The 25042-nt window shown below is 47.2% G+C and overlaps 1 protein-coding gene across 1 annotated transcript in view; it reads left to right on the plus strand.

The window, feature by feature from the left end:
* The first annotated feature begins 404 nt into the window (after window positions 1-404).
* Window positions 405-25042, plus strand: part of LOC120045991 (fatty acid synthase-like) — a 42418-nt gene continuing 17780 nt past the window's right edge. Inside the window, exons 1-16 of the mRNA XM_038990910.1 lie at window positions 405-590; window positions 12937-13081; window positions 14241-14393; window positions 14611-14784; window positions 15553-15753; window positions 15933-16055; window positions 17148-17263; window positions 17418-17552; window positions 17668-18154; window positions 18378-18565; window positions 18781-18970; window positions 19057-19151; window positions 19318-19452; window positions 19642-19888; window positions 23934-23977; window positions 24242-24430. Coding sequence (XP_038846838.1) covers window positions 12955-13081; window positions 14241-14393; window positions 14611-14784; window positions 15553-15753; window positions 15933-16055; window positions 17148-17263; window positions 17418-17552; window positions 17668-18154; window positions 18378-18565; window positions 18781-18970; window positions 19057-19151; window positions 19318-19452; window positions 19642-19888; window positions 23934-23977; window positions 24242-24430 — 2604 coding nt within the window. The 5' untranslated portion in view covers window positions 405-590; window positions 12937-12954. The remainder of the gene's footprint in view (window positions 591-12936; window positions 13082-14240; window positions 14394-14610; window positions 14785-15552; window positions 15754-15932; window positions 16056-17147; window positions 17264-17417; window positions 17553-17667; window positions 18155-18377; window positions 18566-18780; window positions 18971-19056; window positions 19152-19317; window positions 19453-19641; window positions 19889-23933; window positions 23978-24241; window positions 24431-25042) is intronic.

The following is a 25042-nucleotide window of genomic DNA, read 5'->3' on the forward strand; positions in this document are numbered from 1 at the left end:
CTGCAAGATTTCGAAATTAGTTATTGTTCAATCAGAGTGAAATCTGAACATGGCTTAGGTAAGTAATGGTTCTACGCTTTGAACTTGAGTGATAAATTTGAATTTGGCTTTGGGTTTTACCAATATAAAAGGGCGGGGGGAACTGAGCTAGGTTACTGGTGTACTCAGATGATCCATCCCCAGTGCTACCCGAATGAACTACAGTAACCTTGCCATCCTGTTTCTTCCGTTTTCTTCCCTCCCGAATCCACAGCGGCGTTCAGCGAATCACCCCATCACTGGCTGAGACTGGGAGTCCTGCCTCTTTTCTCATTGGACTGAACATCCCAGAGAAGCTGTCAGCCCATGTGGCGTGGCCGGGGAGAGCAGGTCAGACATTTAAATGAAATAGAGAAAGGGATTCATAGACGCGAGAGAAATTAGAAGGGTTTGGCAGGGAACGGAAGCAGGGACACACACTGACACAGGCAAGCGCACTCTCAACGACGGAAGATAAGGGATTTTCGAGGAACATTTTGCTAACCGTTTCCTCACTAACATTTCGCAATCCTTTTGGTGTTTTCTACGGATATTAAAACACCTAACTACTGGTAAGTTGTTCTGATATTGCGAGAATATCAACGCTTTACCGATGTTAGCTTGCTCTAGCTTCTTCATCAAGTTAGCCGGTGAGATGCCCATGATGACCGGCATAGTAGAAATAAACATCAACGAACTCGAACTGGATTTATTATCAGCTACACACTTCCTCGTTACAATGTTCATGCATTTTAGAGTTAAAATAGCTAGCTGACTAATTCCCCAAAATAGCGACATTTTAGCGAGGATAACTATCTCAAGTTAAAGCCAATATGACTCCAAGTGATGCGGCAACCTCTGCTAGGGCTAGGCTAGCAGTTGTTACTCTTGCTCAATAATAAAATATGTAGTCATCACTGCCTGGATGCCAAGTTAGCACGTTGTAATCAATTACTATTCACTGATGCCCTGGTTTTTCTGCTTGCTAGAGGGTTGTTTGCGTGTCTGGCCCTGGTCTAAATGTGGTAGCAGCACGAGATAGAGTAACAGGCTGCGTAGTTTACACTACAGGTCTTGTCTGAGTGGTTGTGGAGGAGCGCTAAGGCCCAGTGATTATCTAGGCCTACTGTACATAAAAGGGTTATTAATAATTAAAGAAACATTTATTTCGTTTTTTTCTCCAGCTGTGGTGCTGCCTGGGATGGTATTGAGTTGGATGCCTATTGCCTACCTTGTGAGAGACTTTTTGCTGATGCTAGCCTTTCTGATCCAATTTTGGTTCCATTTTTTTTGCATGTTTGACATCTAGTCTAGTGGGAGCTGAGCATGATACAGTTTGCTCACCCTCTTACTGTAATCACACGATGAGCCATATTACTGCAGACTAATACAGAGCAATACACAGACCAATATCAGAAATTGATACCAATGTTTGGTGAGCCTACCCATCCCAGTACCCTAGCTCTCTATACTATCCCTGAGTGAAGGAGCTGGACTGGTGAGAGGCAAGAGAAGGCCCATTCTAAAGCCTAGGTGTGGAATTTACCATGCTGCAAGTGTGTATCAAGCAACCTTTCCACATGTGACCTAGCTGGACAAATCACCAACAGAGCTCTGTCCTACCAGCTGATATGTTGGGTGTTTCTCAAGATGTTCATGTTACATTACCTGGCATTTGCAGACTGATGACATGCAGTGCTCTTTAGCCCTCCCGTTGAGACCAGTATTCTAGGCACAGGATGAAATGTCCTGGCTTTGAGAGATGTAGTCTATAACTATAGTGGAATTAGTCATGTTGCTCTGTATTACCCTCCAGGTGTTTTTCAAGTGTTCTAATATATAGCCTAAGTGACAAGTTGAGTCAAGTCGTGTACCGCTATTTGTATTTAACCTATTTAACTAGGGAAGTCATTTAAGAACAAATTCTTATTTACAATGATGGCCTACCAGAAGGCAAAAGACCTCCTGCGGAGACAGGGGCTGGGATTTATTTATTTTTAAATAGCATATAAATATAGGACAAAACACACATCACGACAAGGGACAACATTACATAAAGAGAGACCTAAGACAACAACATAGCAAGGCAGCAACACAACATGACGACAGCAACACAACATGGTAGCAGCACAAAACATGGAACAAACATTATTGGGCACAGACAACAGCACAAAGGGCAAGAAGGTAGAGACAACAATACATCACACAAAGCAGCCTATTTGAGGCAGGTGAAACTCACACAAGGTATATGGCCTAGATTCTAACACATTGTATCTTTGATAGATTGTCATCCATACAGATTCATTGTCATCCGTACAAGAGCACCAATATTATTTCCCGGGACAGATGTTGGTCTGTAGCATGTCACTCCCTCATCAATTGAGTTATTCAATTAAACAACATGGCTGTGGAGGACGGAGTGAGACTGCGGGAGAGAGGGAGACCGAGACGGAGGGAGAAAGAGACGGAAGCACCAAGGGACAGGGAGACAGAGAGAGAGAAACACCCACAAGGGAAAGCTGTGTGCGGTGTAATCTATGGCATGGTGCCACTGTAGTTGTCATTGTGTTGCCTCAGCTAGGCCTATATCCAACACATGTAAGCAAGGCCCTGCCTCACAGTGATGTGATCCAGGTCAGGTAGATGATAATCCCTAATAATCCCTGTAAACTATTTACAAACCTGCTCCTACCCATCCCTCTGGCAGGAATGGGGATCAGGAAGAGGTGTTTATACTCTATTGTCACTGTGACTGCTGTTTAGAGTGTAGCCTATTATTAGTGAGAAGGTTGCTTCTCTGAACTAAATGGGAAAGATGTGTTTAACAGGCCTCTTTTCTTCAAGCGCAAGGCCTCTTCTTCAAGCAACTGTTCACCTATAGCTTCTTGTTTAGCCTTCTCTCGTCCATTGGATCTTGATTAGCCTATTTGTCTGTCTATTGTGATAGACAGGTAATTGGCTAATACAGCACACACACACAGCCTATACATCAGGGATCATCAACTAGATTCTCCCGCAGGCCAATTTTTTTCTTGAGGGAATGGTTGGGGGACTGGAACATAATTACAAATAATTTCGGCTTCTTACGGTCAATTTGCAGTTTACAAACAGATAATGTTTGACTAAAACAATCATGTCAAACCTTGCTTAAATTAGTATACGATTTGTGTCTCTCTATTATGCGTGGGAATGGAATAATTGGGAAATGATTTCCAAAATTAAAATCACCTTTTTAGTCCTTTATGTCCAATAATAAAAATATTTTTTGGGGGGAACCCTGCTATACATAGTAACAAAGGAGTGGAAAACACCATTCCATCTTTCACTCATCCGCTTCTAATTATCCCCTATTTTCTCTTGCTTGCTCGCCTCTCTGTCTCTCTCTGTCTCGTTCTCTCTGAGGTGTGAGAGTAAGGGGACCCAGTGCCTTGGCAAGAGTTGAATAGGTTCCCATGCAATGCAGTTCTCAGACCTGTGTGTAGGAATGTGTGTCCATTTTGGCTGCTATCTGCCCTTTGAAAGCCAAGATTAGTATTTTAACTGGTCAACTATTTTCTAAAGAGACTAGCTTAGGCCTAGTTCTTTTCATTTTAATCCTCCTAAACAAGTTATTTTTAATTTAATTTCACCTTTTATTTTTTTTACAGGTAAATCAGTTAAGAACAAATTCTTATTTACATTGACGACCTGTCCAACAAATCATCTATAAACAATTACACTATACACAGAGTCTACACACAACTTTCTATGGCAGACTGACCAGATGATCCCTTATTGATGTCGCTTAAATCCACTTCAATCAGTGTAATGAGAGAGGTTTTTAAGCCTTTTTTACACCTTTATTTAAGGGCAAGTCAGTTTAAGAACACATTCTTGTCTTCAATGACGCCTAGGAACAGTGGGTTAACTGCCTTGTTCAGGGGCAGAACAACAGATTTTTACCTTGTCAGCTCGGGGATTTTATCTAGCAACCTTCCAGTTACTAGTCCAACGCTCTAACCACTAGGCTACCTGCCACCCCAAATTATCTGTTTTTAAGCCTTGAGACAATTGAGACATGGATTGTGTATGTGTGCCATGAGGGTGACTGGGCAAGACAAAATATTAAAGTGCCTTTGAACGGGGTATGGTAGTAGGTACCAGGAGTACCGTTACTTGCCAAGAACTGCAACGCTGCTGGGTTTTTCATGCTCAACAGTTTCCCATGTGTATCAAGAATGGTCCACCAAAGGACATCCAGCCAACTTGACACAACTGTGGGAAGGAACATGGGCCAGCATCCCTGTGGAAGGCTTTCAACACCTTGTCGAGTCCATGCCCTGACAAATTGAGGCTGTTCTGAGGGCAAAATGGGTGGGGGGGTGCTACTCAATATTAGGAAGGTGTTCTTAATGTTTTGTACACTCGGTGTACATTCATATCGCACGGCTATTGGTTGATTGCTATGTCATCCTGATACTCTTACTGATGCATGACCACAGCTCACAGGAAGCTGACTTCAGCGTGAGATGTGCAGATGTGCGAGATATGCAGGCATTTGTCCGAGGGTCAGCAGTAACACAGCTACTCTATTTACAACCCTGAAATGACTATTTATAGTAGCCCTAACCTCTATCTGTATGAGTTTGACTGGTTCCTGTTAATCTTCTCCAAGCTCTGTTTTTACGTGACCATGTGCTCTAGGCTTCTAGCAGAATGTAGGCCTAGCCACATCACATTTGAATGACAGCACCGCTTTGTACTGTTGGCCGTTTCCACGCCAGTAGGAGTGGAAAATACACTACATGACTAAAAGTATGTGGACACCTGCCCGTCGAACATCTCATTTCAAAATCATGGGCATTAATATGGAGTTGCCCCCCCTCAAATCCACTAATTTGAAAGGGTGTCCACATACTTTTGTGTGTGTGTGATATAGATATAGATATATATATATATAAAACTCAGCAAAAAAAGAAATGTCCTCTCACTGTCAACTGCATTTATTTTCAGCAAACTTAATGTATAAATATTTGTTTGAACATAACAAAATTCAACAACGGAGACATAAACTGAACAAGTTCCACAGACATACAGTATGACTAACAGAAATGGAATAATGTGTCCCTGAACAAAGGGGGGGTCAAAATCAAAAGTAACAGTCAGTATCTGGTGTGGTCACCAGCTGCATTAAGTACTGCAGTGCATCTCCTCCTCATGGACTGCACCAGATTTGCCAGTCCTTGCTGTGAGATGTTACCCCACTCTTCCACCAAGTCACCTGCAAGTTCCCGGACATTTCTGGGGGGAATGGCCTTAGCCCTCACCCTCCGATCCAACAGGTCTCAGACGTGCTCAATGGGATTGAGATCCGGGCTCTTTGCTGCCTATGGCAGAACACGGACATTCCTGTCTAGCAGGAAATCTCACACAGAACGAGCAGTATGGCTGGTGGCATTGTCATGCTGGAGGGTCATGTCAGGATGAGCCTGCAGGAAGGGTACCACATGAGGGAGGAGGATGTCTTCCCTGTAACACACAGCGTTAGTCCGATGATGCTGTGACACACCGCACCAGACCATGACGGACCCTCCACCTCCAAATCGATCCCGCTCCAGAGTACAGGCCTCAGTGTAACGCTCATTCCTTAGATGATAAACGCGAATCCGACCATCACCCCTGGTGAGACAAAACCGCGACTCGTCAGTGAAGAGCACTTTTTGCCAGTCCTGTATAGTCCAGCGATGGTGGGTTTGTGTCCATAGGCGGCTTTGTTGCCGGTGATGTCTGGTGAGGACCTGCCATACGACAGGCCTACAAGCCCTCAGTCCAGCCTCTCTCAACCTATTGCGGACAGTCTGAGCACTGATGGAGGGATTGTGTGTTCCTGGTGTAACTCAGGCAGTTGTTGTTGCCATCCTGTACCTGTCCCACAGGTGTGATGTTCAGATGTACCGATCCTGTGCAGGTGTTGTTACACGTTGTCTGCCACTGCGAGGACGATCAGCTGTCCGTCCTGTCTCCCTGTAGCACTGTCTTAGGCATCTCACAGTACGGACATTGCAATTTATTGCACTGGCCACATGCCTAAGGCACGTTCACGCAGATGAGCAGGGACCCTGGGCATCTTTCTTTTGGTGTTTTTCAGAGTCAGTAGAAAGGCCTCTTTTTAGTGTCCTAAGTTTTCATATCTGTGACCTTAATTGCCTGCTGTCTGTGTCTTAACGACCGTTCCACAGGTGCATGTTCATTCATTGTTTATGGTTCATTGAACAAGCATGGGAAACAGTGTTTAAACCCTTTACAATGAAGATCTGTGAAGTTCTTTTGAATTTTACGAATTATCTTTGAAAGACAGAGTCCTGAGAAAGGGCCATTTCTTTTTTTGCTGAGTTTATATAGTTCCTCTGTCCAGTGTCTGTGTTCTTTTGCCCATCTTAATCTTTTCTTTTTATTGGCCAGTCTGAGATATGGCTTTTTCTTTTCAACTCTGCCTAGAAGGCCAGCATCCCGGAGTTGCCTCTTCGCTGTTGACGTTGAGACTGGTGTTTTGCGGGTACTATTTAATGAAGCTGCCAGTTGAGGACTTGAGGCGTCTGTTTCTCAAACTAGACACTCTAATGTACTTGTCCTCTTGCTCGGTTGTGCACCGGGGCCTCCCACTCTTTCTATTTTGGTTAGAGTTCTATGAAGGGAGTAGTACACATCATTGTATGAGATCTTCAGTTTCTTGGCAATTTCTCGCATGGAATAGCCTTCATTTCTCAGAACAAGAATAGACTGACGAGTTTCAGAAGAAAGTTCTTTATTTCTGGCCATTTTGAGCCTGTTATCGAACCCACAAATGCTGATGCTCCAGATGCTCAACTAGTCTAAAAGCCAGTTTTATTGCTTCTTTAAGCAGCACGACAGTTTTCTGACGTGCTAACATAATTACAAAAGGGTTTTCTAATGATCAATTAGCCTTTTAATATGATAAATTTGGATTAGCTAACACAACGTGCCATTGGAACACAGGAGTGATGGTTGCTGTTAATGGGCCTCTGTACACCTATGTAGATATTCCATAAAAAATCTGCTGTTTCCATCTACAATAGTCATTTACAACATTAACAATGTCTACACAGTATTTCTGAAAAATGTGATGTTATTTTTAATGGACAAAAGATGTATATATATAAAAAAAAAAAAACAGCAAGCAATGCAGGTGTAGAAGCACGGTGGCTAGGAAAAACTCCCTAGAAAGGCCAACATCTAGAGAGGAATCAGGCTATGAGGGGTGGCCTGTCCTCTTCTGGCTGTGCCGGGTGGAGATTATAACAGAACATGGCCAAAATGTTCAAATGTTCATAAATGACCAGCATGGTCAAATAATAGTAATCACAGTGAACAGGTCAGGGTTCCATAGCCGCAGGCAGAACAGTTGAAACTGGAGCAGCAGCACGGCCAGGTGGGCTGGGGACAACAAGGAGTCATCATGCCAGGTAGTCCTGAGGCATGGTACTAGGGCTCCGGTCCTCCGAGAGAGTGAAAGAGAGAATTAGAGAGAGTATACTTAAATTCACACAGGACACCGGATAAGACAGGAGAAATACTCCAGATATAACAGACTGACCCTAGCCCCCCGACACATAAACTACTGCAGCATAAATACTGGAGGCTGAGACAGGAGGGGTCGTTATCATTATCATTAATGTCATTATACTCCCTACTGTGCTCTCAAATATGCAGTATCTGTAGATTCTTAAAGTCACATTTATTTAATATTAATGTCTCAAAAGTACCCTTTTTTTTTAGATTTAGCTTATTTTTAGACGATGTTTAACGATATACTCTCTAAACACGTCAAATTTCCAGAGTGGCTCTGTGGTACTTTTAATGATATGACCCATTTTATATATAGAAATGTACATTATAGTTCATTAACCAATCACAGTCCTCCTTTAGGATTGTACATTCAGCAAATCACCAGCAGAGGAAGTTCGCTTTGAATAAATTTTCCATTCAATGTGTTGGTGGTGCTCATAAAATGTATCATACATTCAGAATTAGCAGAGTGCCCACTTGTAGAGTATATTGTTCCAAACAATATGTCTTTAAAAGGAACAAACTCAAAAACTGTAGATATTAATGAGATATTAATATCCCATTATTTTAGTGGGGAAAGAAGTATGGGGGGGCACCCTCCGGAAGTTGGAGAATTTGGCATTTTTTAACACCCGAAACAGCTTTTTTCTACAATCTAGAGCCATAAACATGCCTAATTCTATGTAAATTCCTCTTTTAACTGTTCAATTATCATTTTAATGAGGGTGTCATTCTGACTGTTGTAAATCACGCATTTCAATATACTGCAGCAACATGCCAAGGATATTACATCTAAATTACAACCCAGTACATGGGATCATAACATGCATCTCGACAAGCACATATCATGGCATCATAATTAATACACACAAATATCATGATGTTATCATAAGGTGCCAGATAACAAACCAAGTCTATTTCTGTGTCTTAAGCACCTTTTGATCTGTCTGTGTCCTCCTGACTGGTGGTTCTTTTTTCAAACTAAATCTGCATCTCTGCTAACATCTGTGTAAAAGCTTGAAAGGATGTGAGTCTTATTCAGTACGTTTAGTAATTTCGTGCTATTCTGAAGTCTAGCAACCTTGCCAGCGGGCATGCCAGCTAAGATAGTTAGACAAGCTACTCTAACTTGATTGACAGCCTGAAATAGCTTGGTAGTTAGGTTCCCATCTCCCAACCTCAACTATCTAGCTGGCTAGCCAAAGCCAACTTCATAAAATTGCAATGGTGGCTAGTATTACAGACACATTTATTTATCAAAAAGGAATCAATAGGTTACATAGATCAAATTAATTTACACACGAGTCCTGTCCATCACCAGCAGCTGAAATCAAACTCTGTGTGTGTCACTTTACACTCTCTCTCTCCACTGATGATACTGTCTGCACGCACTAGAGTATCTAGTGTCCTGCCAAGCATACCTTTGGTCCATGGAGCACCTTGGAAGGAACCACTAGATAGAGAGAAGAACCCACTTACTGGGGGGGACTCTTTGCCTGGTCCAGTCATTGTGCCCCCTCTGCAAAATACATCATATATCATTTTATAAATTATTATGATCAAATGTGGGCTTACAAAATGAAGTTTAGCAATTTTTTTTTTTTTTTATCAGGACAAATCTGAGGAGCTTGTGCCCCCTATGAGCGTGACACCTCTGTTAATATCTTTTAATGTTGAATAAATTAATGTGAAATTGTATTTCAGAATCAAGACTTACTCCATATTTTAGAGCACACTATAAGGAGTATAATGATACCAAGATGTCTGTGCCATGTACGGTTCATAGGGTCATACAGGAGGCAGGAGGTCTAAAATGACCCCTTTCGTCATGGATTTTGTCAAATGGTTTGTGATACAAATGTAGAAAGCATGTTAAACATCCTTCCTCACAAATGAAGTTCCTATGTGAGAATTGCCGGAACAATCTGCGATACCAAAAATATTTTCCGTTCCTGCTGGTGTGGAATCGACCGTTACGTTAAATGGGACGCTGTGGAAGGAAGGGGACTCTGTTCCATTCTCATTTTATTTTGTAGAGTTATCAGGGGAAGGTAGATATGCGTCAGTGGACTGACACACACACACACACACACACACACACACACACACAGCCAATCATCTGGTGATAAGATACTGCATTCACAGCAGCCAATTGTTTTATTTGACCTTTATTTAACTAGGCAAGTCAGTTAAGAACAAATTCTTATTTTACAATGACGGCCTACCAGAAGGCCTCCTGCGGGGACGGGGGATTAAAAATAACAAAATAAATCAAATATAAATATCGGACCAAACACACATCACGACAAGAGAGACAACACTGCATAGAGAACTAAGAAGACAACAACACAGCAAGGTAGCAGCACAACATGGTAGCAGCACAACATGATACAAACATTATTAGGCACAGACAACCGCACAAAGGGCAAGAAGGTAGAGACAACAATACATCACACAAAGCAGCCACAACTGTCAGTAAGAGTGATCATGATTGAGTCTTTGAATTAAGAGATTGAGATAAAACTGTCCAGTTTGAGTGTTTTTTGCAGCTCGTTCCAGTCGAGAGCTGCAGCGAACTGAAAAGAGGAGCGACCCAGGGATGTGTGTGCTTTGGGGACCTTCAACAGAATGTGATTGGCAGAACGGGTGTTGTATGTGGAGGATGAGGGCTGCAGTAGATATCTCAGGTAGGGGGGAGTGAGGCCTAAGAGTTTTATAATTAATCATCAACCAGTGGGTCTTGCGACGGGTATACAGAGATGAACAGTTTACAGAGGAGTATAGAGTGCAGTGATGTGTCCTATAAGGAGCATTGTTGTTATAAGAATGCTGCATTCATAGCAGCCAATCATCTGGTGTTATTAATAAAGAGAAACCGAACGTGCTGTCCTTGCCTCAGTGTCTCTGTACGGTACATCATCGCCACTCTTGATTGGTTAACTAGGTTAACTCTCACTGTCCCACGGGCTAACTAGGTTAACTGCGTAAAGCAGTGTTTTTCAATTGTGGTGCTGGGGACCCACAGGGTGTGCACTGTGCAGGCTTTTGTTCTAGCCCAGTAACTCACCTGTAGCCTACATGAAGACGTTGAATGAGCTGGGTGGGCTGGAACAAAAGCCTGCACTTTCTTTACCGTAGCGCTCCAGGATTAAAGAGCACAGCTGTAAAACACTTCTAAAAGAGTTCAGGGGTTCTGTAGGGGCTGAGTTCTACTAGCTGTATGGGTCTGGTTGGTGCCCCTGCCTTGTGTGAAGGGGCCAACAGTAGTCTACTGTGTGCTGGACTAGGGAACAGCTAGCTACAGCTAGGAGCAGAGAGCTTCACTGTCAACTGGGATTCACTGGTTGCCCCTCCCCTGCTGTCTCATTGGTTGGCTGGCCTGCATGGAATGGCCTGGCCCAGAAACCAGGAACAAAGTTTCTGAGCTGGATGATGAGTTCACTCTACTGTTCACTTGCTCTCAACTGCTCACACAGAGTAGCCTACCATCTCTACTTATCTTCTTAAACAGATGCAGATATCGACCCCTCTGTCTCAGTGAGTGTTTCCCAGCCCAGCCCGGTGCTGTCGCCTGCGGTGAACTAGCTGGTTTACTAGCTGAGCTGAACATTACTTTGTGCTATAGAGGCTTTCATGGCTCGTTCCCACAAGGTAATGCAGACCCTCCTTGCTGCCTGGTCAAGCAGTTACAGAGAATCTATTGTCAGTCTAATAAGATGCCTTGCAGGGGGTGGGGGAGTTTATAGCCGCCAGCTACTGTCTGTCCGTGTGGCTGCAAGCACTGACATGTTTCTGTGGGGAATGGGAACGCCCCCATAGGGTCGTTTTTTGTCTAGACTTTTATGTCTCCCTCTTTCTTCATTTCTTTAAATTCTCTCGGTCTCCTCTTCCCTACTCAGAGTTCACAATTTTCTCATGCTGTAGTTTTTGGATTATTTGTGGCGCTGCTGCCATCTTGCACCAGTTCTTGTGTAATAGATTGTGTGTCAATGAAACTACAGTATTGTGGAGAAATACAGGTTTAATGAAATGACCCTCTAATTAGGATTGTGACGATACTAGTATACCTGATTCTCCATGGCAAAAAAATGGAAAGAAGCAGACAACTCTTTGGTCAAGTAGGCTGTCGTGTGCTATAACTTAAATACATACATGTTCTCTGTCTCAGTGAGTGTTGCCCAGCCCGGTGCTGTCGTGTGCTATAGCTTAAATACATACATGTTCTCTGTCTCAGTGAGTGTTGCCCAGCCCGGTGCTGTCGTGTGCTATAACTTAAATACATACATGTTCTCTGTCTCAGTGAGTGTTGCCCAGCCCGGTGCTGTCGTGTGCTATAGCTTAAATACATACATGTTCTCTGTCTCAGTGAGTGTTGCCCAGCCCGGTGCTGTCGTGTGCTATAGCTTAAATACATACATGTTCTCTGTCTCAGTGAGTGTTGCCCAGCCCGGTGCTGTCGTGTGCTATAGCTTAAATACATACATGTTCTCTGTCTCAGTGAGTGTTGCCCAGCCCGGTGCTGTCGTGTGCTATAACTTAAATACATACATGTTCTCTGTCTCAGTGAGTGTTGCCCAGCCCGGTGCTGTCGTGTGCTATAGCTTAAATACATACATGTTCTCTGTCTCAGTGAGTGTTGCCCAGCCCGGTGCTGTCGTGTGCTATAGCTTAAATACATACATGTTCTCTGTCTCAGTGAGTGTTGCCCAGCCCGGTGCTGTCGTGTGCTATAGCTTAAATACATACATGTTCTTAATTCATCCGCTTCATGCTTCTGAGCTGTGATTTACATGTTGTTATTTAACTAGGCAAGTCGGTTAAGAACAAATTCTTATTTACGATGATGGCCAAACCCTAACCTGGACGACGCTGGGCCAATTGTGCGCCGCCGTATGGGACTCGAATCAAACCAGGTTCTGTAGTGACGCCTCTAGGACTGAGATGCAGTGCCTTAGACTGTAGCGCCACTCGGGAGCCACACATTAAAAGCACTTTCCCATCGGGCAAGTCAGGAGCATTTTTTCTGTTTTTGGTTGCCTTGGTGTTAATTAGCTATTTACCTGCAGAAGTTGCATGTATTGCCTGCGTTTTCACTTAGACATAGACAAGGAATCAGAAAGATCACTATTGGAATTCTTTTATATTTTGTTTGTCATCAGTAAAATACATTCTTAGAGCAGGCTCAAGTCGCCTGTCTTCACTTTAAACGGGAGGAACCCGAAAGATCAGTTTTAGGCTACTGGAGGTAGGCTCAACTTGTTCGACAGCTCCGTTCACTTGCCCCAGGCAATAAGGCAACTGGATACCTGGTACCTTGTCAACCCTACTTCTAACTCTCTCTCTCTCCCACAGTAACCCTTCCTTCCCAGGATGGAGGAGATTGTTGTAGCAGGGATATCGGGCCGGCTTCCTGAGTCGGACAACCTGGAGGAATTCTGGGAGAACCTCTTCAATGGGGTTGACATGGTAACAGAAGATGACCGACGGTGGAAGCCAGGTGAGCCCCTGTGACCTTTCCATGACCTGGACTATTATGACCCACGAACATCAGACTTGTTGCTGTTGTTTATTTCAAAATCCTTTGAACTCTGAAAGGACTCCCAACAAGCTTTGAAAACCTGACACACAAGCTACCTTGCATCCCAGTGTTCTGCTCTGTAAACTGATGAGTAGCTTGTTGTATCATGATGTGGGTGTACTGCCTAGTCATGGATGTTGCATCAACCACATGACAGGAAATACTTCCCTTCCCTAGAAGAACATTCTGATCACAGACCTGGTTAGCTGTACTTTGCATCACCATCAATGTCGGCAGTTCAATGAGTAGAATGTTGAATGCTTCCTCCACAGGCTTTACTGGTCCATTCAGTCAGTGCCCAGCACCCACTACCCACATGAAGTAACCCACATGAACACAAATGAACCCTGGCTAGCGCTGGTGGCCATTAGCTGTAAGATGAGCCTTTGATGTGTGAGACTGAGAGAGTTGCTCTGTAGTCTCTGAAGGAGTTTTGTGTCTGTCTGCTCTGCTGCCGTTGCTTTTCACCACCTGGCTGGGCTGTTGGCACTGCTTCTCCTTCGTGGCTTGGCTTGCTTAGATTCTCTCTCTATCTCTCTCTCTCTCGCTATTTCTCCTCTGCCTAATTCACTCCCTCTTTATTTCCTCTCTCTTGTTCTGCCTTTCTCCCCATCTTTTTCTTCTTAGCCCCGTCTCACCTCCGTAGCCGTCTCTCTCTCGCTCTCTCTCACTCCCTCGCTTGCTTGATCTGTCTCTCTCCTCCTCTCTTTCCTCTCTGTGAATAGCACCTCTCATCAGTCAGTGCCTGGCAACCAGCTAAAGCTCGCATTCATGTGCAAAAAGGCCCTGGGCTGATGGCACCTCAGCCCTAAGACCACACACCACAGGAGAGGAGGGAAAGAAGGGAGGAAAGGGCCTTGTATGCTGCATAGAAATACTGAGAGGAATGAACGGTCCTGCTTTAGATGTGTGTGTGAAGCTATGACATTAATTCATTCATTCACTATTACATTCATGTCCCATGAATCTGTTCAGATGATCCAGTCAGTGACTACAGGTAGAACATGCTGACTGGGACAGCCGGTGATACTGTTATTTATCCCTTAATGCTCCATGTGCCATTCCCATTCATTCCTAGGTCTGTATGGTCTTCCCAAGAGGAACGGCAAGCTGAAGGATATCAGCCGGTTCGATGCTGCGTTCTTCGGGGTCCATCCCAAACAGGCCCACACCATGGACCCTCAGCTTCGCCTCATGCTGGAGATTGCCTACGAAGCCATTGTAGACGGAGGTGAGGAGTGGAGAGGGATGAGTAGATGTGTATAGATACATTTTACTGTGTCTCTTTACAAAGTTTTCCAAATAAAATGTATTTGTTTATTTGGATCCCTGTTAGTAACAGCTATCACAACAGCTGCTCTTCCTGTCGTCCATAGATTAAATTATCCACATGTTTAAACGTTCATAGACCTGTGTGTGAGATTAGTTTGTTTAATGTGTGTGTACAGGTCTGAACCCGACAGAGCTGCGTGGCAGCAGGACAGGTGTTTACATTGGGGTGAGCGGCTCGGAGGCGGGCGAGGCCTTCAGCAGAGACCCCGAGGAGTTGCTAGGATACAGCATGACGGGCTGCCAGCGTGCCATGTTTGCAAACCGTCTGTCCTACTTCTTTGACTTCAACGGTATGACCTAGCACGGCTGTGGCTTCTCTTAAGCTCTTATGGTATCAGCTGTCATCAAAAAGATAATCTATCAGGGCCTCCCGGGTGGCGCAGTGGTCTAGGGCACTGCTGTGCCACCAGAGACTCTGTGTTCGCGCCCAGGCTCTGTCGTAGCCGGCCGCGACCGGGAGGTCCGTGGGGCGACGCACAATTGGCCTAGCGTTGTCCGGGTTAGGGAGGGTTTGGCCGGTAGGGATATCCTTGTCTCATCGCACTCTAGCGGCTCCTGTGGCGGGCCGGGCGCAGTGCACGCTAACCAGGTCGCCAGGTGCACAGTGTTTCCTCCGACACATTGGTGAGAGAGAGAGGGACAGCTGGCTTCCGGGATGGATGCGCGCTATGTTAAGAAGCAGTGCGGCTTGGTTGGGTTGTGTTTCGGAGGACGCATGGCTTTCGACCTTCGTCTCTCTTCTCTCTCTCCTCCTCTCTTACCATCTCTCTGTCCCTCTCTCTCTCTCCTCCTCTCTGTCCCTCTCTCACCATCTCTCTCTCTCACCATCTCTGTCCCCCTCTCTCTCTTACCATCTCTCTGTCCCTCTCTCTCTCACCATCTCTCTGTCCCTCTCTCTCTCACCATCTCTCTGTCCCTCTCTCATCTCTCTCTCTCCTCCTCTCTCACCATCTCTCTGTCCCTCTCTCTCTCTCTCACCATCTCTCTCTCTCCTCCTCTCTTACCATCTCTCTGTCCCTTCTCTCTCTCCCTCTCTTACCATCTCTCTGTCCCTCCAGGCCCTAGCACAGCAATCGACACTGCCTGCTCCTCCAGCCTATTGGCTTTGGAGAACGCCTTCAACGCCATTCGCCACGGACACTGTGACTCCGCCCTGGTAGGAGGGGTCAACCTGCTGCTCAAGCCAAACACCTCGGTGCAGTTCATGAAGCTGGGCATGCTCAGTCCGGACGGAACCTGCAAGTCCTTCGACTCCTCAGGTAAGAGGGTGAGAGACCTGGGTTGTGTTCAGAATGGAGCAATGTGCAGCATTAAATGTTGGAGATAAAATGCTTCTCATGCTGAAAGCACACCCACATACAGCAGCACTATTTCCTGGTTTGGCCCTGAAAGCACACTAACATTACTTCCTGGTGCGCACCTCTATGTGTTCCCCCAGGAAACGGGTACTGTCGTTCAGAGGCTGCGGTGGCGGTGCTTTTGACCAGACGCTCCATGGCTAAGAGGGTATACGCCACGGTACTCAACGCTGGTAACAACACTGACGGATACAAGGAGCAGGGTGAGAGAACGCCTCATTATAACACACCACTGAGGGTACCTGCCCAGTCTGGAATGAAACCCTGCACCTAGTCACTATCCCCAAGGCACCGAGAGGAAGAATTCTCAAACCTAGCATGGTTTCTGTCTTATATGCACCTCTAGCACATCTCTTAAAACTTCTCCCAGATCTAAAAGGGTTTTAATATTGTAAGCTACATTGTCATATTTCTGCCTAACTCTCTGGTAGGTTACATATAATTTTCACAACAATTTTCACACCAACGTGTGGCCTGCCTTACGTATGTGCCCTGTACTGTAAATGCCAAGCAGTAACCCAGTAGAAACATTATTTTTGTGGAGAAACACAATTCCCTTGGCCTCTGTTGCATTTCCCATAATCCCTTTTGGTCTATTTTCCAATGGGTTGTGAAGCCTCACTGACCCACCCACTGTTTTCCTGATGCCACAGTGTAACTCCCCTGTTATCTGTGGTGTAATCTAGTTAGCACCCAGGAAGTGCCAGGTCCAACTCTTTGAAGTACAGATGGACTGATGTGGGGAGTGTAATAGAGATTCCCAGTCATTCCTCACACACTTAGTGCTGCTGGCCTTAGTGCTGCTGGCTGAAGAGCTGGACACATTCTCTGGCGTGTGACACAGGAACACATACCTGATAGCTTCTGGATACCACTAGTGGCTGGTCAGCTTTTTAAGATATTCCATACCACACTTCGCCCCCATGCCCCCCTCCCTCTGCTCTGCCAAGTCTGTCTGCCTGTCACACACAACATTAAACACACTCCCAGACTGGTGATCCAGTCACAACATACTGGCCTGCCGTATTTTGAAGCCTGGCCGGCCCCATGAAGTGCCACAGTTCTTTGCTCCTCCGGGGTGATGTTTCTCCCAGGTACAGATCTAGGATCAGCTTCCCCTCCCTCAAGCCTTTACCATTAGTGCGGAAAATGCAAAACTGACCCGAGATCAGGGGCAACCTATCCCTACACCGCTCTTAGCCATGTGGGTGACATTTGTAATACAACATTACTTAACAGTTCTCTATGAATGGCTACAGAAAATACCAATTCATTGATTGAGGTGTTTGTCCCAGGTGTGACGTTCCCTTCAGGTGAGATGCAGCAGCGGCTGGTACGTTCTCTCTACCAGGAGGTCAACATCACACCTGACCAGGTGGAGTACATAGAGGCCCACGGCACCGGGACCAAGGTGAACACACACACTTGATTCATTGTTGTTGGATCATGTCACCACCACACCAATAACGTCATTTTCCAGAATGTTCTGTGGACGGTGTTCTATCCCATTCCTCCCCCCTGATACATCTGGTTCCCCTGGTGACCTCAGTCCATTCTCCTTCCAGGTCGGCGACCCACAGGAAGTGAATGGGATTGTCAGTGTGTTCTGTCAATCAAAGCGTGACCCGCTGCTCATTGGGTCCACCAAGTCCAACATGGGCCACCCAGAGCCCGCCTCTGGCCTGTCTGCTCTGGCCAAGGTGAGAACTGGTCTGGGTTAACCTCTAGAACACCTGTTGTCGTGTACAAAGTCACAATATGTGCAGGCTTTTGGCCAAGCCCAGCACTAAGACTTGTCTCTCTCTCACCCTCCAGGTTGTGTTGTCTCTGGAGCGAGGTGTGTGGGCTCCCAACATCCACTACAACAGCCCCAACACCGACATCCCTGCCCTTAGTGACGGCCGCCTCCGCGTCGTCAACGAGCCCATACCAGTCCGCGGCGGCATCGTTGGGATCAACTCCTTCGGATTTGGAGGCTCCAACGTTCACGTGATCCTCCGCCCCCCTGGTTTTGACACCCCAAAAAACGCCAAAGATCTTGGGGGGAGCCCCTTTGAGTCCTCTCCAGTACCCAGGCTCCTTCAGGCCTGCGGGCGCACAGAGGAGGCTGTCTCCACCCTCCTCAGCAAGGGGAAGGAACACTCGGACAATGACAACTTCCTGTGTCTGCTGAACGAGGTGTCTGGGGTGCCCACAGCGGGGATGCCCTACAGGGGCTACGCTCTGATTGGCTCCAAGGATGATGTCACAGAGGTGCAGAAGACTGAGGCCACGCCCAGACCACTGTGGTACGTCTGCTCAGGTAAGAGAGAGGACTGGGTAGGAGAGGAAATGAGAAGTTACCTCTAACCACTGCTACAGGGTCAGATGTAGCATTTATTCAATCCCCAGCCTAATGGTTGGTGTTTTGTGTTAGGGTTGGGGGCAGGGTAATGTGTTCCTGTATCTGTGGTTAAGGGCAACTTCTACCTCGAGTGATGAAAGCAAAGAGGTTCAGAGGTGCGTGTGTGTTGTGTATCTCTCAGGTATGGGCACCCAGTGGGGTGGGATGGGCCGCAGTCTGATGCAGCTGCCAGAGTTCCGGGAGTCCATCTTGCGTTCGGACTTAGCATTGAAGGACACGGGGATGTGTGTGTCCAGTCTGCTCATGGAGGCTGATGAGAGCACCTTCGAGGACACCATCCAAGCCTTCGTAGGCCTCGCTGCCATACAGGTACGCTGGTGCAGTCCTCTTAACTAAGAGCAGATCACCATTTTTACGAAGGGAGGGGCACCATTTTAACTAAGAGGGGGGAAATGGCACTGAAACCAAAAGGCTATGGACATAGGACTGTATTCTCCTCCAAAGACCACACAATGCCTCTTACATATCAAGGTGTTGTACTAGGTTCCTAAAGATAACCCCTGTCTGTCTGTCCCCCCTCTCAGATCGCCCAGATTGACCTGCTCCAGAAGCTGGGTCTGCAGCCAGACGGCATTGTGGGCCACAGCGTGGGAGAGCTGGCCTGTGGCTATGCCGACGGATCCCTCAGTCACAGTGAGGCTATCCTGGCAGCATACTGGAGAGGGAGGTCCATTAACGAAGCTAACCTGCCCCCTGGTGGCATGGCTGCAGTCGGTAAGGACCTGTGTGTGTGTGCTCGTGTATATGTGTTTTGAATTGAGTTCAGTTGGGTTGCCTCTAACTCGCTCTCTCTTCTTCAGGTCTGACCTGGGCAGAGTGTAAGGCACAATGTCCCCAGGGTGTGGTTCCAGCCTGTCACAACGCTGAAGACACCGTCACCATCTCTGGCCCTGCGGTAACACATTTTGGTCCAAATCCTTGCAGTTGTATCTATCATTAGCGTTATACATTGTCAAAGATCCTTTTATACTGTTCAGACCAATTCTGTCTGTAACCTACATTTTTGTCTGTGAAAACCATCCGCCTGAAACTGGCATTGTGCACCTGCTTTCTGTATGCAGGAGGCAGTGAGTCGGTTTGTATCAGAGCTGAAGGAGAGTGGTGTGTTTGCCAAGGAGGTTCGTAGTGCTGGTGTAGCCTTCCATTCTTACTACATGGCCTCCATCGCTCCCGCCCTGCTGGCTGCTCTCAAGAGGGTAAGATGACATGTGTCAAACGGTTTGGGCTTTTAACTGTCATTTCAGGAGGAGAATCTAAACTACCTTCAGGAACTGAGAAATTCCTATACACTAGAAAATCATTTCAAGACATCTGCCAAATTAACTGACTTTTCGCTCTCTCTCTCTCTCTCTCTCTCTTCCTCTCTCTCTCCTCCCCCTTTGTAGGTGATCAAGGAGCCTAAGCTGAGGTCTTCCAGGTGGATCAGTACATCTATCCCCCAGAAGGACTGGGACAGCCCGCTGGCTCTGTACTCCTCAGCAGAGTACCATTGTAATAACCTGGTCAGCCCTGTCCTCTTCCAGGAGGGCCTGAGCCTGGTGCCTGATAACGCTGTGGTTGTGGAGATAGCACCACACGCTCTGCTGCAGGTTAGACTACACGCTATAGACAGCACCACACGCTCTGCTGCAGGTTAGACTACACACTATAGACAGCACCACACGCTCTGCTGCAGGTTAGACTACACACTATATAGACAGCACCACACGCTCTGCTGCAGGTTAGACTACACGCTATATAGACAGCACCACACGCTCTGCTGCAGGTTAGACTACACGCTATATAGACAGCACCACACGCTCTGCTGCAGGTTAGACTACACGCTATATAGACAGCACCACACGCTCTGCTGCAGGTTAGACTACACGCTATATAGACAGCACCACACGCTCTGCTGCAGGTTAGACTACACGCTATATAGACAGCACCACACGCTCTGCTGCAGGTTAGACTACACGCTATATAGACAGCACCACACGCTCTGCTGCAGGTTAGACTACACGCTATAGACAGCACCACACGCTCTGCTGCAGGTTAGACTACACGCTATAGACAGCACCACACGCTCTGCTGCAGGTTAGACTACACACTATATAGACAGCACCACACGCTCTGCTGCAGGTTAGACTACACGCTATATAGACAGCACCACACGCTCTGCTGCAGGTTAGACTACACGCTATATAGACACACACAGGAGGAGATGGCTCCACTCATTCACTACTGCTGCGAATACACAGTGTCACAATATGACCATTTTCTCCTCTCAGAAACACACACACACCTGACACAAATGGATGCACATACTTACAGTTGAAGTCGGAAGTCTACATACATTTAGGTTGGAGTCATTAAAACTTGTTTTTCAACCATTCCACAAATTTCTTGTTAACAAACTATAGTCTTGGCAAGTCGGTTAGGACATCTACTTTGTGCATGACACAAGTAATTTTTCCAACAATTGTTTACAGACAGATTATTTCACTTATAAATCACTGTATCACAATTCCAGTGGGTCAGAAGTTTACATACACTAAGTTGACTGTGCCTTTTAAACAGCTTGGAAAATTCCAGAAAATGATGTCATGGCTTTAGAAGCTTCTGCTAGGCTAATTGACATCATTTGAGTCAATTGGAGGTGTACCTGTGGCTGTATTTCAAGGCCTACCTTCAAACTCAAGGCCTCTTTGCTTGACATCATGGGAAAATCTACCACGTTCATCTGTACAAACAATAGTACGCAAGTATAAACACCATTGGACCACGCAGCCGTCATACCGCTCAGGAAGGAGACGCGTTCTGTCTCCTAGAGATGGACGTACTTTGGTGTGAAAAGTGCAAATCAATCCCAGAACAACAGCAAAGGACCTTGTGAAGATGCTGGAGGAAACAGGTACAAAAGTATCTATATCCACAGTAGAATGAGTCCTATACCGACATAACCTGAAAGGCCGCTCAGCAAGGAAGAGGCCACTGCTCCAAAACCACCATAAAAAAGCCAGACTACGGTTTGCAACTGCACATGGGGACAAAGATTGTACTTTTTTGAGAAATATCCTCTGGTCTGATGAAACAAAAATAGAACTGTTTGGCCATAATGACCATCGTTATGTTTGGAGGAAAAAGGAGGATGCTTACAAGCCGAAGAACACCATCCCAACCGTGAAGCACGGGGGTGGCAGCATCATGTTGTGGGATTGCTTTGCTGCAGGAGGGACTGGTGCACTTCACAAAATAGATGGTACATATATTGAAGCAACATCTCAAGACATCAGTCAGGAAGTTAAAGCTTGGTCACAAATGGGTCTTCCAAATGGACAATGACCCCAAGCATACTTCCAAAGCTGTTGCAAAATGGCTTAAGGACAACAAAGTCCAGGTATTGGAGTGGCCATCACAAAGCCCTGACTTCAATCCTATAGAACATTTGTGGGCAGAACTGAAAAAGTGTGTGCGAGCAAGGAGGCCTACGAACCTGACTCGGTTACACCAGCTCTGTCAGGAGGAATTTATTGTGGGAAGCTTGTAGAAGGCTACCCAAAACGTTTGACCCAAGTTCATCAATTTAAAGGCAATGCTACCAAATACTAATTGAGTGTATGTAAACTTCTGACCCACTGAGAATGTGACCGCTTTGGATTCACTGATTGGGAAGAGTTGGGGATGAGTTGCGGAATACGTCGTGACCTGATCGGAGGTAGATACCTCTTTGTGGGACGGGATTGGGGCGATGGGGAACAAAGGATTACAAGTTTGACGTGTAGAGAATGTTGGTGGACCCCGGAAGGAATGGACGAGCGCCTGGAAATAGTCGCGCAGGGGGGGCCGTGGAGGCACGGAGTCCTAGGATGAGACGGCGATCTTCTGGTGGGTATCGAGGGGACGTGATGGGTATGAGGTTAGCTGGAATGGGCTGATAACTTGGGCATGGAGGAGTACAATCCACGCTGGGAGGCCATGGGTAGCAAAACATCGTACGAGACAGAAACGCAGGGACGGGTAAATGAGCAAGACTGAGAGTGCAGTTATTAGTGCGAAAAATTTGTGTGCGCGGCCGGGATCTCGCGATGTATTTGTGTCTCGGTCATCTACCACTGATAAATGCGACTGAGATATGAGGGGTTGGGCATACGGGGAGGAGTCGTGGAGAATCACGAGAGGAAAGTGAGTTCTGGCTGGATGAATAGAATAAGATAGGGGCCCTTAAGGTCAGGGAACGTACCTTAACTACGGCGGCTTCGATACGGCCTCGGAGAGAGGAGCTGGAGTTGCTCTAAAACCGGGGGAATTGATGGGTGCGTGAGAAGTGAGCGGCCTTCGTCACACGTGGGTCAGTGAGTCGATGGATGTCTGATGGAGATCTGGGAGTGGGTAGGAGACTGGCGAGGAGGGCCATCTCGTTACGCCGCTTTGGCTCGGAGCGGGGGGTGACGTGGAACTTCGGGGGGGAACTGACATGTGAAGTTGGGGCTGGTGGGAGGCAACAACTCAAGTACTAATCCAAGTGCTCGGCTTGGGGATCTACTCGGACACTAGTTGTTGCTGCTTTAGAGACAGTCCGAGGACCTGAGGGACGGAGAGCGTGGGGGGGGAGAGAGAGAGAAGGAGAGAGAGAGCGTGGGGGGGGAGAGAGAGAGAGCGTGGGGGGAGAGAGAGAGAGCTGTCGTGGGAGAGAGAGAGAGCGTGGGAGAGAGAGAGCGTGGGGAGAGAGAGGGCGTGGGGAGAGAGAGAGAGCGTGGGGAGAGAGAGAGAGCGTGGGGAGAGAGAGAGAGCGTGGGGAGAGAGAGAGGGGGGAGGAGAGAGCGTGGGGAGAGAGAGCGTGGGGAGAGAGAGCGTGGGGAGAGAGAGCGTTGGGGAGAGAGAGAGCGTGGGGGAGAGATGAGAGCGTGGGAGAGAGAGAGCGTAGGGGGAGAGAGAGAGCGTAGGGGGAGAGAGAGAGCGTAGGGGGAGAGAGAGAGCGTAGGGGGAGAGAGAGAGCGTAGGGGAGAGAGAGAGCGTAGGGGAGAAGAGAGCGAGGGGGAGAGAGAGAGAGCTGGGGGGAGAGAGAGAGCGAGAGCGTAGGGGGAGAGAGAGCGAGAGCGTAGGGGGAGAGAGAGAGCAGAGAGCAGATAGGGGGAGAGAGAGAGAGGCGCGGGAGGAGAGTGGGGGGAGGAGAGCGAGAGCGTAGGGGAGAGAGAGAGAGCGTGGGGGAGAGAGAGAGCGTGGGGGGGAGAGAGAGAGAGAGGTGGGGGGGGAGAGAGAGAGAGAGGCGTGGGGGGGGAGAGAGAGAGAGAGCGTGGGGGGGAGAGAGAGAGAGAGCGGGGGGGAGAGAGAGAGAGAGCGTGGGGAGGAGAGGAGAGAGGAGAGAGAGCGTGGGAGAGAGAGAGAGAGTGGAGAGAAGAGAGAGGGTGGGGAGAGAGAGAGCGTGGGGAGAGAGAGAGCGTGGGGGAGAGTGAGGGGGAGAGCGTGGGGGAGAGCGAGAGCGTGGGGGAGAGCGAGAGCGTGGGGGAGAGCGAGAGCGTGGGGGAGAGCGAGAGCGTGGGGGAGAGCGAGAGCGTGGGGAGGAGAGTGGGGGGAGAGAGCGCACATTGAAGGTCAGAAACGAACCACAGCAAAAGATTGACAACCCAAACAGACAACCAGTGATTGAACTCCTCCCCTGCCTTCATCCATCCCTTCTCCATCCCTCTCTCACCAGTCTTGGGTAAGATGGTGGCCCTGTGGATGGTGACGTCCTCGAAGGTGACAGGAGTGGTTTCCATGACAACTCCCAGGCTCCTTACCAGGGTCCTCCAGGCTAGCACCAGATAACCCGTGGCCGGGTACAAGACACGCCCATCGATGCAGTGGCCAATCATATAGTAGTCTGGAGACTCTGGGTTCATGTCTAGGGGGAGAGGAGATCAACTCTGTTATTGTCTGATAGAGTGTGTGTGTGTGTGTACGTACAAGTTTGTAAGTGTGTATTCTGTGTCGGTGTATGCATGTCTCTCACCAATGTTATAGATGGTAGCTGAGGTGGATCCTCCAGAACCAGCAGGGAAGTCCTCAGCCTTGGGTACGTCCCAGGTCTGGGTGTGGTCCCACTGCACCAGGGGGGAGATCAGAGGGGTGCCCGCGGGCACCGGGTACTCCACGGGCGGGTACAGCTGCTTACTGTCCACGTTGATCCTGGACACAAAGGAGAGATGCTTGGTATTTAGACATCTGACCCAGCTTTCTAGGACTCAAAACTAAACATTTTACATGCATGTTTTGGCTTGTACTATGGACCATCAGAGTTTATGAGAGTAAAATGATGTCAAAGCAAGGTCAGAAGGCCATCTTGCAGTATTGGGACATAGCTGGTGTCTTTATTAAAACAACAACACCAGATAGCTGAATTAGGTTGACAATAGAATAGCATCAGTTGCATAATGATGACATCAGATGCATGGCTTGTCAGCAGCAGGTACGGACCCGTTCATGTAGACCTTGCCGATGTGAGAGAGGAAGAACTCCAGGTTGTTGGCATGGCCTCTCCTCATCAAGGGCAGGATGGAACATGTGGGCTTCAGGCTGCGCTTCAGGATCGCCTGCAGGGGGAGACAGAGCACGGTTTCACACAGAGTAATGACCACAAAAGCTACAGTTGAAGTCAGAAGTTTACATACATTTAAAAACTCAGTTTTTCACAATTCCTGACATTTAATCCGAGTAAAAAATCCCTGTCTTAGGTCAGTTAGGATCACCACTTTATTTTAAGAATGTGAAATGTCAGAATAATAGTATAAATAATGATTTATTTCAGCTTTTATTTCTTTCACA

Source organism: Salvelinus namaycush, chromosome 4, assembly GCF_016432855.1.
Source record: "Salvelinus namaycush isolate Seneca chromosome 4, SaNama_1.0, whole genome shotgun sequence".
Taxonomy (NCBI): domain Eukaryota; kingdom Metazoa; phylum Chordata; class Actinopteri; order Salmoniformes; family Salmonidae; genus Salvelinus; species Salvelinus namaycush.